The 17,500-nt window shown below is 51.3% G+C and overlaps 4 protein-coding genes across 6 annotated transcripts in view; 3 read left to right on the top strand and 1 right to left on the bottom strand.

Annotated features, from left to right (window-relative positions):
• The first annotated feature begins 324 nt into the window (after positions 1 to 324).
• On the top strand, positions 325 to 12,512 carry LOC146506022 (hamartin-like). 2 transcript variants are annotated; one of them, XM_085180356.1, is made up of 22 exons: positions 325 to 454; positions 755 to 870; positions 1,048 to 1,151; positions 1,229 to 1,381; positions 1,508 to 1,652; positions 1,759 to 1,913; positions 2,001 to 2,074; positions 4,245 to 4,435; positions 4,537 to 4,601; positions 4,669 to 4,780; positions 5,563 to 5,630; positions 5,715 to 5,811; positions 5,882 to 6,084; positions 6,154 to 6,287; positions 6,706 to 6,749; positions 7,160 to 7,326; positions 7,421 to 7,603; positions 7,693 to 7,803; positions 8,213 to 8,335; positions 10,864 to 11,051; positions 11,125 to 11,265; positions 11,415 to 12,512. In XM_085180356.1, exons 2-22 carry the CDS (start codon positions 762 to 764, stop codon positions 11,860 to 11,862), a joined length of 3,015 nt encoding a protein of 1,004 aa, XP_085036482.1. In that variant the 5' UTR covers positions 325 to 454; positions 755 to 761; the 3' UTR covers positions 11,863 to 12,512. The 2 variants fall into 2 exon arrangements, with proteins under 2 accessions (XP_085036482.1, XP_085036481.1); XM_085180355.1 differs by having other exon boundaries at positions 6,706 to 6,776.
• Positions 2,202 to 17,500, bottom strand: part of LOC146506020 (uncharacterized) — a 24,572-nt gene continuing 9,273 nt past the window's right edge. Inside the window, exons 2-3 of one of the 2 annotated variants that reach the window (XM_085180361.1) lie at positions 15,227 to 17,500; positions 2,202 to 15,182 (exon numbers count right to left, since the gene is read on the bottom strand). The exon at positions 15,227 to 17,500 is cut by the window's right edge and continues 1,731 nt beyond it. The gene's annotated coding sequence lies outside the window, so the exon portion shown is untranslated. The other variant, XM_085180360.1, reaches the window with a different exon arrangement.
• Positions 8,422 to 9,993, top strand: LOC146506023 (uncharacterized; the record flags this gene model as incomplete). The annotated part of the gene is made up of 1 exon (XM_085180363.1): positions 8,422 to 9,993. A coding segment is annotated over one exon (1,572 nt), but the record flags the coding sequence as incomplete, so codon positions are not given.
• Positions 13,498 to 17,500, top strand: part of ak8 (adenylate kinase 8) — a 6,144-nt gene continuing 2,141 nt past the window's right edge. The window contains exons 1-8 of the mRNA XM_085180362.1: positions 13,498 to 13,591; positions 13,658 to 13,742; positions 14,547 to 14,596; positions 14,691 to 14,783; positions 14,958 to 15,026; positions 17,154 to 17,235; positions 17,319 to 17,390; positions 17,461 to 17,500. The exon at positions 17,461 to 17,500 is cut by the window's right edge and continues 161 nt beyond it. Coding sequence (XP_085036488.1) covers positions 13,508 to 13,591; positions 13,658 to 13,742; positions 14,547 to 14,596; positions 14,691 to 14,783; positions 14,958 to 15,026; positions 17,154 to 17,235; positions 17,319 to 17,390; positions 17,461 to 17,500 — 575 coding nt within the window. The 5' untranslated portion in view covers positions 13,498 to 13,507. The remainder of the gene's footprint in view (positions 13,592 to 13,657; positions 13,743 to 14,546; positions 14,597 to 14,690; positions 14,784 to 14,957; positions 15,027 to 17,153; positions 17,236 to 17,318; positions 17,391 to 17,460) is intronic.

Raw genomic sequence — 17,500 nt, 5'->3', positions numbered from 1 at the left:
AAGGTTTACAAAGACGTCTCTATACTCATAACCCGTCTACTAAAACATCACGAGCACAAAGAAGAAACGGCCAAAAGAAAAAGAAAGCTTCATAAAATCAGTGAAAACACTGATATAAAAAAACACAAGCTAAGAAAAAAACATTCTGAATCAAGAAAAGGTTTGTATCCACACAAAAGTATAACAACAACAACAACAATAATAATAATAATAATAATAAATCCTTTTTCCCATCCTGACGGGTGGCTCTGAACGCCTCCTGTGTGTGATTGGCTGCTGAGGCTCATGTCACCGCGGTGGGCGGGCCCTGCTGTAGCTGAAGATGGCTGCTCCGTGCTGGGATCAGCAGGTCTGAAGCTAACGGTCTCTGCGGCTCTTTGGTCGGTTTGAGCGGCTGTCTGTGCTCCGTATCCCGGCCGGAGGCTCCTCCGCGGGGTCGGGTCCCGGGACGCCGGTACGTGGCCGCTACACTGCTTGTTAGCATGTTAGATTAGCATCAGCTGCTAACGGGGGGCTAGCAGTGACGTGACAGCAGCTGTTACACAACAGGCGTGAGGTCAAAGGTTGCGCAGTGCTAGCCCAGCACATATTGATGACTGTGTGGGGACGGAAAAATAAGTAGCAGATAATCATCGATTATTGATTTTGTTCCTCTGTCACAGAGAACTGAACACGATGACGTCAACGTGACCTCACGTGACGTTCAGCTGTCTGGCCTGTGTTATGATGCGTTCACTGTCTGGCCGTATTGCAGGTCCGCGATGTCCAGGGAGCAGGCGAGCATCAGCGAGCTCCTGCTCTCACTGGACAGTTCAGAGCTGCAGGAGGCGGAGCGAGCGAGAGCCGCAGTCAACCAGCAGCTGAGTACAGGTGAGTTCAGCAGCACGAATGAGTGACGCAGGTCTCTGTGACGCGCTCACCGCGTGAACCAATCACGAAGCTGCAGTTTTGCTGACGTCCAACAAAGCAACCTTATCAACTCAGTCTGACATCACTTGTGACGGCCAATCAGTGCAGAGCTCCCAGCATGCATGTTTCTCCTCTCAGACAAAGGGGGCGCTGTCCTCTCCTCCGTGGTGGAGTACTACCTGGACTCGTCATCGTCTCAGGCCCTGCTCCTCCTCTCCTCCATCAGGGAGCCGCATCACAAAGTGAGGCTCGCCTGCTCGCAGACCTCCTGTTCTTTACACTCTCTGTGACTCTAACACCTGTTGGCCCCGCCCACTAGGTGCTGCTGGAGAAGCTCAACGAGTCTGTGAGTCGATCCGGGACCAGGCTGGGCGCCCTCACCCTGCTGGGTCACCTGATCAGGAAACAGCCGCCATGGGTTCATCACATCAGCCGCTCGCCGCTGCTGCTCTCACTGCTGCGCTGCCTCAAGGTAACACACACCTGAGACACACCTGTCCTCCTGCATTCAGATTCTGTCATGATGTCGATCATGTGACCTCCTCACAGGTCGGATTCCTGCTGCTGTAAACTCAGAATTCCACTTCCTGTTTTTCAGATGGACAGCGATGTGGTCGTCCTCATCACGGGAGTCCTGGTCCTGGTCACTCTGTTACCCATGATCCCTCAGGCCGGCAAGCAGCACATCAATGACTTCTTTGACGTGTTTGGGCGCCTTGCATCCCGCAGCTGCAAAAACCCAGGTACCTCACTCCCACAGCAGGGGGCGCTGCAGCTCCTTGTGCTTTCTGATTGGTCAGTCTGCTTCTCTGAGTGGTTGATAAGATGTTTTCTGATTGGCTCGTGCAGGTCATGAGCCTGTGGCCCACCTGGTGCACCTCCATGCAGGTACGTACTCTCTGTTCCACCGCCTGTATGGGATGTTCCCCTGTAGCTTCATCTCCTACCTGCGGCTGCACTACAGCATGAAGGAGAACCTGGACACCTTCCAGGAGGTGGTGAAGGTGAGTGCACACCTGAGGGGGCGGCACTGATGTGATGACCGCAGGTGTTCCTTCAGTTTCACCTCACACTCTGTCCTGTCCCGTCAGCCGATGTTGGAGCACGTCCGGGTTCACCCAGAGCTCGTTACAGGCACTCAGGACTACGAACTGGACCCGTCCAGGTGAGTCCAGCTGGGAGACAGAAACCACACCTGAGCGTGCAGGTCAGCAGGTCCTCTGACAGAGTGAAACCAGCGCTGGGCTCAATCGAACAATAAAGACAGAAAATAACATCTGATTGAGTTAGAGTAGAGTAGAGCTGAGTTCACGTCACAGAGGCGTGTTTACTTTCCTTTATCTGACGACAAAGCTCGCCACTCGATTCCAGCTAATGACAGGAAGTGATGCGCTCTGATCTGTCAGCACGGGCACACACACGACGTGGCCTCAGAGCAACACATCTGTGAGTTTGTAACCAGCTTTAAAAAACAGGGACGTCTGCAGCAGCTGTTAGTCTGAGGCAGGTCGGCCCGATCAGTGATTTAGGAGATGATAGAAACACACAGACTGGATACGGAGGCCTGGAATGAAACCTTGTGCACTTCTTTATCTATCTGAGGATGAAGGATCGAAACTCTGATCCTGCAGTTGTTCAGGAAGTGAAGACGGCAGCATGCAGCTACTAAAGTCTTCTATCCTGAAAACGAAGGCGGTCGCTCAGACGCAGCAGCTACGCGTGTGACACGACGGCTAGTGCACCTGCCGTGATAACTCCACCCTCTCACACTGATGAGAGAGGCAGTGTAGCCGAGTTACCCACGAACTGCACGTTTTCGTGACTCTGACGTCTCCAAACATTTAAAATGAAACTTTGACTGTTTTCTGTTTGAAACATGTTTTCTCTCCCACTGCTGTCTGCAGGATGTCATATACACTTACTGCCAGAAGGTGGCAGTAAAAGCGACCACCGCTAACTAACAAAATACAACATCGCGATTACTTCAGAGGAAAAACTTGTTTCTGTGGAAACAGGAAAGCAAAGACGACTGCGACCAATGAAACGGTCTATAAATAATAAACAAACGCGAGGTAATGAGAGCATGTCGTCACTACCACGAACGTCAGTATCCACACTGACGTCCTCTGAGACGTGACCTGAAGCACAGCAGGAGTAAAACATGACCTCTGCTGTCCAATCAGAGTACAGTATGAACTGCAGCGTTTGAACATTGAGTTTCAAACTGCTGCAAATGAAACGGGAGAGTCCGGGTCGCCGGAGGTCGGGTTAGATTTTAGTAACATGAAAGACGCGTCATCGTCACATCGAATCTGCACGAGCAGTCAGAAGTTTGGACACAGCTTCTCCTTTAGTGGGCTTTCTTTATTTGTGCTACTTTCCACATTGTAGATACAAACTGAAGACATCTGGGATCATGTAGCAGCAGCTCAGATCAGAGCCCAGATAGATGCCACACAGAGCTCCAGCAGCAGACACATCTGTGCATGTTCAGAGCAGACTGTGTGAATCAGGCCTTTATGGTCAAACAGCTGCTGAGAAACCACGACTGAGGAAAAGCAACAAGCAGAGATTTGTTTGGACCAAGAAACACAAGAAATGGACATCAGACCATCTGTGCTTTGGTCTGATGAGTCCACACCTGAGATCTTTGGTTCCACCTGCCTTTGGGGAGAAAAGGTGAACGATGGTCTCTGCGTCCATGTTCCCACTGTGAAGCCTGGAGGAGGAGGTGTGAAGGCACACTGACCCAGCATGGCCACCACAGCATCCTGCAGCGACATGCCGTCCCATCATTTGTTCTCCAACAGCACAGTGACTCCAAACACACCTCCAGGCTGCGTGAGGACCAAGAAGGAGAGTGATGGAGGCCTCCACAGCCACCTGAACCCAGTGGAGATGGTTTGGGATGAGATGGAGCGCAGAGTGAAGGCAAAGGACCGACAAACGCTCAGCATCTCTGAACTCCTGCAAGACTGTTGGAAACCATTTCAGGAGACGAGCTCATGAAGCTCGTGGAGAGAAGGCCGAGAGTGAGCGAAGCAGGAATCAAAGCAGAGGGTGGATATGAAACATGTTTGGAGTTACTTCATAATTCCACGTTTTCATTCACAGTTTGATGCCTTCAGTGAGAATTTACAATGTAAACAGTCATGAAAGAAAAACCATGTGAAGCTGTGTCCAACCTCTGACTGCTGGTGCTGTGATGGGCCCAGCACTGAGCTGTGGGACCTTTACTGGGCGATTTATTTGAAGCTGTTGGCGAGCAGAAGCAGCTGGAGTTAGCGAGCTGCTCCCTGCTGAGCTCAGACTGACACGCCCCTCCTCCCACTCAGGTGGAGGTGTTACGAAGTCCATGACATCGTGATCGAGTGCTCCAGAGTGTCCCTGGATCCTCTGGAGTCTTCGTGCGAGGAGGACGTTTACTCCTCCTCCTGCTCTTTGATCACACCTCTCCCCCTCACTCCCCTCCCTCACCTGGACCTCACCTGCAGTCCTCCGGTCACAGACGCTGTCAGCAGCTCAGGTGAGTAACAGCAGTGTGAGATCATGTGACCTCCTGTGCAGCTTGTAACAGGTCAAAGTGAAACCAGAAGGAAACGATGTTTTTTATGTGTTTGCTGACAGGAAGTTCAGTCTGTCCTCTGGGCCCCAGATGTGTGCCTCAGCTGAACCTGAACACCTGCACGCAGGTAACTCACCTGTCTGTCTAATCTGTGCGCCAGATGAGCAACACTAACACTTCCTGTTTGTGTGCAGCCTGACGACGTCACATGGAGCCCCGCCTTACACTGCGGTCTGTCCACACCCCCTTCTGAACGCACTGCTTTAGGCTCCACCCACCCACTGAGCAGGAGCACCTCCATGTCAGGTGACCTCACATCTGTGTGTGTGTATTAATAATAATGTGTGTGTGTGTGTGTGTGTTAATAATAATGTGTGTGTGTGTGTGTGTGTGTGTGTGTGTGTGTGTGTGTGTCTGTGTGTTAATAATAATGTGTGTGTGTGTGTGTTAATAATAATGTGTGTGTGTGTGTTAATAGTGTGTGTGTTAATAATAATGTGTGTGTGTGTGTGTGTGTGTGTTAATAATGTGTGTGTGTGTGTGTGTTAATAATGTGTGTGTGTGTGTGTGTTAATAATGTGTGTGTGTGTGTGTGTGTTAATAATGTGTGTGTGTGTGTGTGTGTTAATAATGTGTGTGTGTGTGTGTGTTAATAATGTGTGTGTGTGTGTGTGTGTGTATTAATGTATGTGTGTGTGTGTGTATTAATAATAATGTGTGTGTGTGTGTGTGTTAATAATAATGTGTGTGTGTGTGTGTGTGTGTGTGTGTGTGTGTTAATAATAATGTGTGTGTGTGTGTGTGTGTGTGTGTGTGTGTATTAATAATAATGTGTGTGTGTGTGTGTGTATTAATAATAATGTATGTATGTGTGTGTGTGTGTGTGTGTGTGTGTGTATTAATAATGTGTGTGTGTGTGTGTATTAATAATAATGTATGTATGTGTGTGTGTGTGTGTGTGTGTGTGTATTAATAATAATGTATGTGTGTGTGTGTGTGTGTGTGTGTGTGTATTAATAATAATGTATGTATGTGTGTGTGTGTGTGTGTGTATTAATAATAATGTATGTGTGTGTATGTGGACGCAGGTGAGAAATTGCCTTCATCAGCCTCCATTCTTGAGGCTCCTCCCACTAAGGAGCCCGACCGCAGCCAGGTGAGTTAAAGACTTCAGTTAAACAACTGGGATGCTTTTATTGTGAAGGGGCAGCAGGAAGAGTCTTGCTTTGTCTCCCTGCAGATGAGGATGGTCAAAGATGGGGAGGGGTTAACCTGTCAGCCAATCACTGAGGGGGAGGAGCAAGGCCTGAGTGACCTCGTTAACAACAACAGAGAAGGTGAGCTGATCAGCTGATCGATCTCGGTGATGTCACTGCAGCTGTTTCTTCATCTTCTCTTTGTCTCCAGATGTTAAAGACGACCGCCTCATCACCTCCACCCCCACGCAGGCTTCAGGTGTCCCCCTGCCTCCCTCCTTCACCACTCCTCACCCCAGATTTGAAGAGCCAGGCTCCGCCCTCTCGGACTACAGCCCCAGCTCTCCGTATGACCCGCTGTTTGAGCTCGCTCTGCCCCGGGCGGCCATGCTGTTCGTTGGGAAGAAGACCCAGGTGAGGTCAGGTGGACCGAGCCACAGGTGGTTTTTGTGAGCGTGCTCAGTAACGTGCTGTGTCCTGCAGGAGGTGCTGGAGAAGAAGGGGGGAGGACCACAGAAGGAGAACAGAGAGGAGGAGGTGACCTCTGTCTCCCCTCTGGAGGTTCTGGACCAGCTGATCGCCCGTGGAAACGACGCCCACGATTGCCTCAGCAGGAGGTGAGCCGCAGGAAGTTATCAGAGGGCATTATCAGGCAGAACGCCGCCTCACGCCCAAAACACACCGATCAATGTCACAGTGTGAGTCGCCTAGCTTCATGTTGTAACGCAAAACCCCCACTGAGCGAGCGCTGTGGAGAGAGTGGGAAGACGAAAGTCCTAACAGGAAGAAAGCTGCAGCACGGCTGAGGGAGGAGACGCCGTCGGGGTGAGCGCCAAAACGAGACATTAAACACGAAGCGAGTGTTCCCGCTGCTCGCCGGTTGACGGAGCGAGGTGCAGCCATCGTCGACATCTAGTCTGTGGATGAAACCGTGTCCTTAGATATGAAACATCTGCACGCGTGTCATCAGAGACCGTCTGATGTGTAAAACGTGCTAACCTGCGTCACCTCTTTCTTCTTCTGTGGTGTTCACAGGTCATCAGCTGGGAGTAAGTCGGTGGATCGGAGTCACTTTGGAGGTAAACAGCAGAGCATGAAAAGCAAAGGTACCTGAACACTCGTCACTCTCATCAACCTCATATGCAAATGAAGCTGTAAGCTCCTGACCCCGCGCCGCCGTTTCAGCTCGTCGCCACATTCGTTTCGCTGTTGTTTGCGGGCGCCGTCCTGAATCTGCGTTCAGGTTTGATCTAGCCGGCTGTTCTCGGGTTCAGTTTTCACGTCTTGAGGCTGATGAGGAAGCGGTTCGCGGCAGCTGTGGGACACCGCGCTCCAGTTCTCTCGTATTCGCCGTACTGACCACGCCCAGCTCATTTAATGACCGTCAGACGAGCTGCGGCATCAAGCTGCGGCGTCAAGCAGCGGCGTCAAGCTGCCGGGTTTGCATCAGCACAGAGGATTTCATTAGAACTGTGTGTGTGTCTGTCAGGCTCCACCCAGGAGGAGGAGCTTCAGTCTCTGACCAATCAGCTGCTGCTTGTCCACGCTCAGCTCCAGTACGAGCGCTTCAAGCGGCAACAGCACGCCGTCCGAAACCGCCGGCTGCTGCGGAGGGTCATCAACGCCACAACGCTGGAGGAGCAGAGCGCTGCCATGGTAACACACACGTCAACCTCATCATGATGCTGAACACCACCCACGTAGCCCCTCCTCTCATGTTTTCTCTCCTCCGTCACGCTGCTGGTTGCAGAAGTCTCAGCTCGCCGTTCAAGACGAGGAGATCCGGAGTCTGAGGGCGAGTCTGGAGGAGGAGCAGCGCCGATACTCAGCGCTGCAGCGCGAGACACACGCACGCAGCGAGCAGCTGCACACACACGTTGCACATCTGCTGCAGCTGCAACGAGACGAGCAGAGAGAGAGCCAGAGACTGCAGGTCACACACACACAGACACACACACACACAGACACACACACACCATCAGCAAAGAGCTTCACATCCTGTGCTCTGATTGGCTGTTGCAGGGTGAGCTGCAGGAGTGCCAGAGCAGACTGCAGGATCTGGAGGCGGAGCTTCAGAAAGCCAATTACAGGGCGTATAATGCTGAGCACCAGCTGACCCAGCTGTCAGTGAAGGTGAGAAGATTACTCGATGGCATCGTTGAAGGCGCCCAGCTGCTTCTCTCTCTGTGTGGCCTCGCAGCATCACAGTGTGTCCATGACGACTAAATACACACCGAGAGGCAGATATGTGGGTCAGAGGGGTTTCACTTCCTGTCAGACACTGATAGATCTGTCGAGTCTGTAACGGGTCTGTGTGTGTTCAGACTGTTTAAACCAGCAGCAGAGAAACTGAAGACAAAGCCAGTTTTTCTGTTTCTGAATAGTGAAGGAGGACGAGCCCTCAGTGACAGTAGCAGACGTGTCGTTGATTGGAAGCTTCGTTAACCTGTGGCTCAAAAACAGTAAACACAGCTGCAGTCCTGAGGCAGCTGCTCCCACTCAGTCCTGCTCTACAGATGTTTGTGTGTCTGTGTGTTTCCAGCTGTGCAGCAGTGAGCAGCTGCATCAACAGATGTTCCTGCTGAACCAGCAGCTGGTCCTGCTCGGAGAGACCAACAAAGCTCTGCAGCAACAGCTGGAGGGCGGAGAGACACAGCGCTGCACCGTAAGACCCACACACCAGCTTCAGTCAGCTCCAGCCAGCTTCAGTCAGCTTCAGTCAGCTCCAGTCAGCTCCAGCCAGCTTAAGCCAGTTTCAGCCAGCTTCAGTCTGCTCCAGCCAGCTCCAGTCAGCTCCAGTCAGCTTCAGCCAGCTCCAGCCAGCTTCAGCCAGCTTCAGCCAGCTCCAGCTTCAGCCAGCTTCAGTCTGCTCCAGCCAGCTCCAGTCAGCTCCAGTCAGCTTCAGCCAGCTCCAGTCAGCTTCAGCCAGCTTCAGCCAGCTCCAGCCAGCTCCAGCTTCAGCCAGCTTCAGTCAGCTTCAGCCAGCTCCAGTCAGCTCCAGCCAGCTCCAGCCAGCTTCAGCCAGCTTCAGTCAGCTCCAGTCAGCTTCAGCCAGCTCCAGCCAGCTCCAGCTTCAACCAGCTCCAGTCAGCTCCAGTCAGCTTCAGCCAGCTTCAGCCAGCTTCAGTCTGCTCCAGCCAGCTCCAGTCAGCTCCAGTCAGCTTCAGCCAGCTCCAGCCAGCTTCAGCCAGCTTCAGCCAGCTCCAGCTTCAGCCAGCTTCAGTCTGCTCCAGCCAGCTCCAGTCAGCTCCAGTCAGCTTCAGCCAGCTCCAGTCAGCTTCAGCCAGCTTCAGCCAGCTCCAGCCAGCTCCAGCTTCAGTCAGCTTCAGCCAGCTCCAGTCAGCTCCAGCCAGCTCCAGCCAGCTTCAGCCAGCTTCAGTCAGCTCCAGTCAGCTTCAGCCAGCTCCAGCCAGCTCCAGCTTCAACCAGCTCCAGTCAGCTCCAGTCAGCTTCAGCCAGCTTCAGCCAGCTTCAGTCTGCTCCAGCCAGCTCCAGTCAGCTCCAGTCAGCTTCAGCCAGCTCCAGCCAGCTTCAGCCAGCTCCAGCCAGCTCCAGCCAGCTCCAGCCAGCTCCAGCTTCAGTCAGCTTCAGTCAGCTTCAGTCAGCTTCAGTCAGCTTCAGCCAGCTCCAGTCAGCTCCAGCCAGCTCCAGCCAGCTTCAGTCAGCTCCAGTCAGCTCCAGTCAGCTTCAGCCAGCTCCAGCCAGCTCCAGCTTCAACCAGCTCCAGTCAGCTCCAGTCAGCTTCAGCCAGCTTCAGCCAGCTCCAGTCAGCTTCAGTCAGCTTCAGCCAGCTCCAGCCAGCTCCAGCCAGCTCCAGCTTCAGCCAGCTTCAGCCAGCTCCAGCTTCAACCAGCTCCAGTCAGCTTCAGCCAGCTCCAGCCAGCTCCAGCCAGTTCCAGCTTCAGCCAGCTCCAGTCAGCTCCAGCCAGCTCCCGCCAGCTTCAGTCAGCTTCAGCCAGCTTCAGCCAGCTCCAGTCAGCTTCAGTCAGCTTCAGCCAGCTCCAGCCAGCTCCAGTCAGCTTCAGTCAGCTTCAGCCAGCTCCAGTCAGCTTCAGCCAGCTCCAGTCAGCTTCAGCCAGCTCCAGTCACCTTCAGTCAGCTTCAGCCAGCTGTAGTCAGCTTCAGCCAGCTCCAGTCAGCTTCAGCCAGCTTCAGCCAGCTCCAGTCAGCTTCAGCCAGCTTCAGCCAGCTTCAGTCAGCTTCAGCCAGCTTCAATCAGCTTCAGTCAGCTTCAGCCAGCTCCAGCCAGCTCCAGCCAGCTTCGGCCATAGTCAGGCACAGTTGTTGTGGAGCACCCACAGTTTCATTGTACATGTACAATGATACTAAAAGGCTATTCTATTCTTTTCTATTCTATTCTATTCTTGGTTGTTAGAAAGGGAATGTCCATAATGTACACTGTCAATGTAACACAGGTTAAATTATATGTAGTTATTTATATGTTGACTTCAGGGGGGTGGACGGAGAGGAGGGGCTCTGTGTGATCAGGGGCCTCGAACATGAACGAGCTGAGGGCCACTGCTGTCGTCTCATTGGAGCCACTTTAGTGCTCAAGTAGTACAAAAACAAACAAACAAGAGAACAGACACAAATATTTCTGAAAATGTTTTTTGTTTTTTAAAGTTCAAACTTGTAGAAGACGACTGTGCCTGTATAACTGAACTACCCGAAGCCTTTCACTGAATGACCAAACAAACACGTCGCTCCTCTGTCTGTCCCACACGTGGCAGCACTGCTGCTGTCGTTGTGTAACGACATCATCGTGCAGACACACGCGTACGCGTTCCTGCTCTCTGCTCATGTTGTCTTCATATTAAATCATTTAAAGGACTTATTTTAACATTGCGCTTGACAACAAACATAAAAAGTCTTGTTCACGTCAGTCAAGTTCGTCGGCCAAACTGCATCATATTTCCTCACATCATGTACGAGCCGTGTTTGGCCCCTGGGCCACGAGTTTGAGACCCTTGGTGTAGATAAACTCCAAATGCTTGGAAGTTGTAAACACGGCAAGAATGAGAAACAGACAGATAAATAAATCTAGCACTCCTTTTACGCTCCCTCAGACTTAAGTCGGGGAGTTGACTCTCTCAACAACACACCGCCCTCTGCTGACCCTGTTGTGTAATGCACATGTGGTCACTATGATGAATGGAGCGTGCGCTGTTCTAAATGTACTCTGCTGTGTGTCAGGAGGCGTCCATGCTGCAGTGCAGTGTGGGTAAGGAGTTCCTGAGGCTGAAGGACAACGATGTCCAGCAGAGACAGAAGCTGGAAGCAGCCAATCACAGGATCACTGAGCTGGAGAGCCAGCTGGCCAGGAAAGACCAGCTGATCCTGAGCCAGAAGAAACTGCTGGAGGACACCAAGAACCAGAACAGGTCAGTCCGGCTTCACCTTCTGGAACTCTCCACACGGGAAGCGTCGGACTCAGACTGCGTATGTCGCTTTCAGGGCGGAGCTGTCGGCGTCGGAGAGCCGCTGTGCCGCTCTGAGGAGAGTTACTCAGGCGCTGCAGACCGAGATGCTTCAGCTGTACAGTCAGATCGCGGGAGGCGGGGCTCACCCAGACGGCGAGCTGCGGGACGTCAGCAGGTAAACGGGGCCATCGTCTGAGGACGCCTCGATCCCACAGAGACGTCCAAAATGATTTAACGAGACAGGCAGAACCAGGACGAGTGTGCTTTTATCCTCCACGTGAGCTTTGATAAATGTTTGCTTTTCTGTGTCATACCGTCCTCCAGATCCGACAGTGGAGCCTTACCTGATGCTCAGGGAAGCCAAAAGTCCCGCCTCCCGTCTTCTTCTGCTGTTGGGATCATGAACGGAGCAGCGGAGGTCCTTTCCACCTCCCCCATGTCCCTCTCACTCTCCCCCATCGACTCCCCGCTGGCTGTTGGCTCCTTCCTGGAGCAACGAGCCCGACAGCTGTTCAGACCCACAGATCAGAACCAGGAGGAGGAGGTGGAGGTCGGGGAGGAGGAGGAGGAGGAGGTGAATGTCCAACCAGCAAGCCCTCCACTCGGTCAGGAGGTGGAGGAGGCCACACTCCCTGTAGGAAGTCCTCCGACTGAGCCGCTGAGCCGAGCCGCAGACCCCATCGTGGCCCCCGTAGACCTGACACTCGCCGTCCAACAGAGGAGACACGAACTGAGCATCATGGACTACGACGAGACACTGCCCGACATCTGAGGGAGGAGGAGGTGGGGGTCCCAGGGGCTCCGCCCTCACTCTGGAAAAGAGCAATAAAGATAATAATGATAAGGCAATAAGCAGGCTGATCCAAGATCAGCAAACTTTCAGTAACGATTGTTATTTATCAGGGGAACTAAATCTACAGCTACCCTGGCTAGCATCCACAAACAAATATGCCCTCTAATAAGTGGCATCCAATCAAAAGGACAGTCGCTCCTATCCGGTGCTGATGGGAGTGGTCTGTTGGGCGGTCTGCTAGTACCGCCGTAGTCTCAGCCATAGTATTGATCCATAGTTATGATAAAAGGAGTCTAGTTCAGGGACTCCAGTTAGCTGAGGTGAAGCCTCGCAGATAGCTAGCAGCTACAGCCGCCTGCATCAGCCAATCAAATTCCAGGATTTGATCTCAAGAAAGTGACGCGGCTGAAACTGTAACGCTGAAGCTTCAGAGTCGGTGACGTGCCTTTGTCCGTCTTTTTTCTACAGTCTGTGTTTCAGCTGATTTTCCTCTTTTAGCCAAAAAGTGCTTCATGCCAAATTAAACTGACTGATGATTGTTTTGATTATGGATTTGTCAGCTGATCAGTAACTTTAGACAAACAGATGTGCTCCTGAAACACGGTGACAGAAATAAAGATGCAAACGTCTGTTTGTGCGTTCTTTGTTAAAGTTGTCACACTTTTCAATGCTCTTTGTTTAAAAAGATTTGCCACACATTTAAGATATATTCGAAAACCAACATTTTAAGGAAATTTGTGAACTTTGTTTCTAAATGAATTCTCTTATTAATATTTGACACCATGAATATGACATTTATTACTAATTATATTTGTTATAATTAGATTATTACTAATCTTTGTTTTATATTAATTTTATATGCAATTTGGGGTGATTGTATTTTAATCTGAATATTTGACACTGTAGGGAAAACTAACCTGATGTTTTCCTCACTGACGGATTTAAAGGCGCCATTTTTCTCCAGGTTCCGGCTCAGGTGTAAAAATGCGCCAAACGTGCGGAAATGAGACTTTTGTGACGTCTGTCGGGTCCTGATCGACCGTCCTTAGTTAACCGTTCAAGAAACGTCCCCTCGTGAGCTCTGCACGTTTGCCCTGCACGCGCAGTGATGACGTCGTTCCCTAGCAACCGACCAACGCGTCGTAGCGACCGTCCCTGAGAGCGAAGAGGCGGGAAGGGCTTTGGTGTTGTCGTTATTTTCGGTTTTAACGTCGTTTTTTGTGCCAAAATTCGGATTTTACCGGATACGTCTGAGCGCGAGACGTTTGTTAATGTTTCCCGCGCTTCAGCAGCCAACAGAAAGTTCCTGAGAAACGGTGAGAGGTGTTTGGACAGGTGAGAGGCCGGAAGTGGAGCTCTGAAAGCGGACGTCAACTTTTTAAAAGATAAAATCAGGTTGACCGTTAAAACATTCATGTTTTATCGTTGTCAGAAAATGTTTGAACAGTTGTGTGTTTAGTGTATGTTGTGTGTTCAGCTGACAGCCCTTTATTTGTGGGTCCGTGTTGCTCCCTAACCCTGAGTACAGGAGATGGTCGGTGTGCGGCGTTCAGGGCAGTCGGGACAGAATATCACTGTTTGATCTGTGTGTGGTGGGCCTGGTGGTGCTTTCAGGGACTTCCTGATGGATGAGACGGTGAGGCCTCTGAGGATTCCTCCTCAGGTGTTCGTCTACGCCGACAAACACAACGTGGCCCAGCTGGTGCAGGTAAAGGTGCAGCTGCAGGTTTCCCACGCGTGAAGCTGCTCTACATTCACTGTGTGTGTGTTTCAGAGCATGCTGTGCAGCCTGGTGATCGATCAGCCTGGTGATCCGATCTCCTACCTGATAGGGCTGCTGCAGAGGAGCAGCGATGATGGTGAGGACGCCGTCGTGTCCCTGATGGCTTTTATTTGTTAGCATCCCTTAAAGCATTCCTTTAAAATTGTCTTTAAACGCAGACCGGACAGAATATAAAGTCTTAAAATGGTCTCAGTCTTAATTCATCATTTTTATCACAGGAACACATATCGGACGTTTGCGATATCTGGAAACTCCAACGAAACGCTCGCACACCTGTAAAGCTTTGAGTCAGGAATTTATTCTGACGTTATTAAAAACGAGACGTAACTATGGGGCTCATCAGACACCACGTTTTACAAATGCTTTTATTCACATCTGAAATGTTTAGTGTCAGTCCTAAACCGTTGTTCAGTTAGGATTAGAGTTCAGCACCGGAAACAGTGGCAACGATGAAGACACAAGCACATGAGGTTCTCTGACGTCAGCTACACAATAAACAATAAAAAGCTTAAATAAACTAACAAACTAACAAATACATCTGGCCAAGAGAAGGACCGAAACACAGCCGAGGCAGAAACATGCTGCCGCCCATAGGGGGCGCTCTGACTCCAGCAACATCAGCACAGACGCACACCACTGCACTCACAAACCGCTAATGATAGGTCGTGGTTCTTTGTTCTGACGTCGCTCTCAACGCTCTTCTGAAATATTGATGTGGTCGTGTGTCCACGAGACTTTGAATGCAGCGTGTTGTGTTTAATGACAGTAAGGTGTTTCATTTCTCCTATCGGTGGTGATCTTTGGCAAGCGTCTGCAGCAGGAAACAGTCAGACTGCAGGTCATGTGACCAGCTTGTTTTCTGACGTCTGATCTGTGTCAGTCCCCAGGGTCATGGTGCTGGGACCTCCTGCTGTCGGCAAACACACCGTGGTGAGTTCAAGTGAGCGTGGGAAACTTTCAGCTGACCTCCGCTTGCTCGTTTACGTTTCTTCTTCTTCTATGTTTTTTGGGGGGTTTTCTTCAGGCCAAAAAGCTGAGCGCCGAGCTGAGAGCTGTTCACGTGACCGAAGGCAGTTTACTGCAGTACCGATCAGAGCTGAGCGTGCACGCCGAGCAGGTACACCTGATGTCTGTATCTGATCATGTGATTGTTGACTCTGATGATGAAGTCTGACCTCAGAGTTGTCACTTTGTGACCAAACCGCCCGACCCCTCCCTGGTCCTCCTGTCTAGAGCCCGTTTGTTCATTCTGTGCATCATCCTGACGTGACCTGTTGTTTTGTGTGTTTAGGAGCTTTCGGAGGGGGTGCTGGTTGGACTGGTTCAGCAGAGGCTGAAGGAGATGGACTCCTTCCACCGGGTGAGTCAGCCTCACAGTCCGGTTAGCTTAAAGCATCATTAAACATTCGTGCCGTGTTCGCACAGACCTGGGTCAAAGATTGTCGGTGCCACATGTCACAACCCGTTTGAAACGTCCCCCCCGTTAGAATGGTCCCCCCTGTTAGAAACGTCTCCCCTGATGTCCACCCTGTTAGAAACGTCCCCCGTTACCCGCCTCACTTGCGTCTGTGATTGATGATAATTAGCGCTCTGGTCTCCGTTGTGTCCTACTACGATTCCCAGCAGGCCGAGCAGCGTTCTCCCCGAGGACGGGCTGATCTAAGGGATACTGCTGTCACATCATGTGTGTTATATTCACACGGGCCGCTCCTCGCCGACGCTCCTCGTTAGCATCACGTCCCGTTTGCGAGGGCTGCTTTCAGATCAGTTTAAGGCAATGAAAGACGGAGGAGCAGCTGTCACAACAACAGCGACACAAACTGAACGCCTTCATGCGGCATCGTGCTCAAAACGCATCCAGACAAATAAAGACTTTGATCGGCGGCACCTGTCCCAGGTTACCTGCCGGGAGGTCTGAGAGGGCGGGGCTTTTAGCAGGAGGTCTGAGAGAATTCTGCCTTCTTTTGCAGTACTGCAGCTTTGAGCAGGACCCAGTCACAGCACAGGTCTGTGGTGTCCGCTGAGGTCTCTGCAGTCCCACAGGGGGGTTTCTAGTCTGCTTCTTATTGTTGCTCAGTGTGAAGAAGTTCAACAGTACGTCTCCGTGTCTCTACACGATCAGCTGCTGGACCCGTGTGATCAAACATGGCAGACAGGAAGTTTCTTCCATGTTTAACGATCAGAGTACATTCAAAATGAAACACACTGCCTTGATTTTTCTACAAGGTCAGGAAAGAGAGCGGTGTTCGAGACTTTAGTCTGGTGTAGTTTGAGTGAACATTTTATGTAATGAAGGGAAAGAACCATGTGTTGTGATTGGTTCAGGACATACCTGTCTGCCCTCGGCTACCCTCAGCCACAGGTCAGCTGATCTTTATTTACTCTGCTTTCACTTGGTTTCGACAGGAATGCCAAAATGTAACTGCTCTGCTGCAACATTAGTGAGCAAAGCTTTAACAACATTTTGTGTCAAAACTTCAGAGAAGCAGAACAAACAGAAGCTGTTTACACCTCAGACTGTAAACGAAAGATGGACACGGCTCGTCACATCTCAGCTTCTCATGTGAGACTCACTCCTGCGAAGATCTCACTGAGACCCGTCACAGAGTGTGTGTGTGTGTGTGTGTGTGTGTGTGTGTCATTAGCAGCTTCTTTGATTTGCTAATAGCTGTTTTTGGCTGCAGGCTAAACTCGTCACACACACACCAGGGACCGTCTGTGTGTGTGTGTGTTGAGGATGACTGACAGGTCCCGTCAGGACGCCGCCTGCTGCTGTCACATTAAATTGTGCAACTGTGCGTCCGGCAGGAGCGTGGATGTGCAGATGAAGATGAACCGTTAGTGCACACTTCCAAGAGCTTCCAACAGAACCGGGACAGAACAGAGAGCAGGCACCTGTCAGTCTAACAGGCCACACCCCTAACAGTGCACCCTTCAGCAGCCCCTCCCTGAGCCCAGTTCTGCTGGAGGTTTCTGCCTGTCACACAGGAGTTTTTCCTTCCTGCTTGTTCATATGGAGGGGTCTGATTGGTGGGTTTCTCTGTGAAGCTCTGTGTCAATAAAGCTGAACTGAATCAGAGACGTGTGCAGAAGCTCAGAGTTGGAGCTCTGACGGAGGCGTCTGAACCTTCAGACACACTGAACGCATCACCTGCTCATCAGCTGGGATCATGCTGACCTCTGAACCTGCACACACACACACACACACAGCCTGACATGTGTGTGTGTGTGTGTGTGTGTGTGTGTGTGTGTGCAGGGCTTGATTCAGCCTGGCAGGCAGCACTGAGGAATTATAGCTTTCAGCCTCAAATCACTTCATTGCTCTTAGTTTAATGAGTTCACTAATAAGGCAGCGATGGGCGGAGCCTCAGATTCACACAGCTGAACACAACAAAGCAACGCCAAAAGCACAAACAGGACACCTGAACCTGACATTACCTACACTCTGTGTGTGTGTGTGTGTGTCTGTGTGTGTGTGTGACTGCAGGGCTGGGTGTTGGAGGGAATCCCTCAGACTCGCCTGCAGGCTCTGAGTCTGCAGCAGGGCGGAGTCATCCCCGAGCACGTCGGTAAGTAACAGGAAGTGAGATCATGCTTTGTGCCCTGCGCGGCTGCTTCCTGTGTGACATCACGCTGTGGTGTGTGTCATCAGTGATGCTCGAGGCGGCGGACGACGTGCTGATGGAGAGAAGTTGCGGACGGCTGGTCGACGCAATCACTGGGGGTGAGCCCACGCCCATAATCAAACATCAGTGAATACGTTCTTTCCTTCTGACATCACTTCCTGTCTGCAGACATCTACCATCGGACTTTCATCCTGCCAGATGATGACAT

Source organism: Neolamprologus multifasciatus, chromosome 12, assembly GCF_963576455.1.
Source record: "Neolamprologus multifasciatus chromosome 12, fNeoMul1.2, whole genome shotgun sequence".
Taxonomy (NCBI): Eukaryota; Metazoa; Chordata; class Actinopteri; order Cichliformes; family Cichlidae; genus Neolamprologus; species Neolamprologus multifasciatus.
Note: the sequence above shows the minus strand (reverse complement) of the source record. Positions and strands in the feature narration are given on the sequence as shown.

Excerpts from the sequence above, each read along its gene's own strand:
- LOC146506022 (XM_085180355.1), top strand. The coding sequence starts at position 762 with ATGTCCAGGGAGCAGGCGAGCATCAGCGAGCTCCTGCTCTCACTGGAC. Across the intron at positions 1,914-2,000 it reads CCTTCCAGGAGGTGGTGAAG|CCGATGTTGGAGCACGTCCG; the intron begins GTGAGTGCACAC and ends CTGTCCCGTCAG. Across the intron at positions 6,085-6,153 it reads TCGTTGGGAAGAAGACCCAG|GAGGTGCTGGAGAAGAAGGG; the intron begins GTGAGGTCAGGT and ends TGTGTCCTGCAG.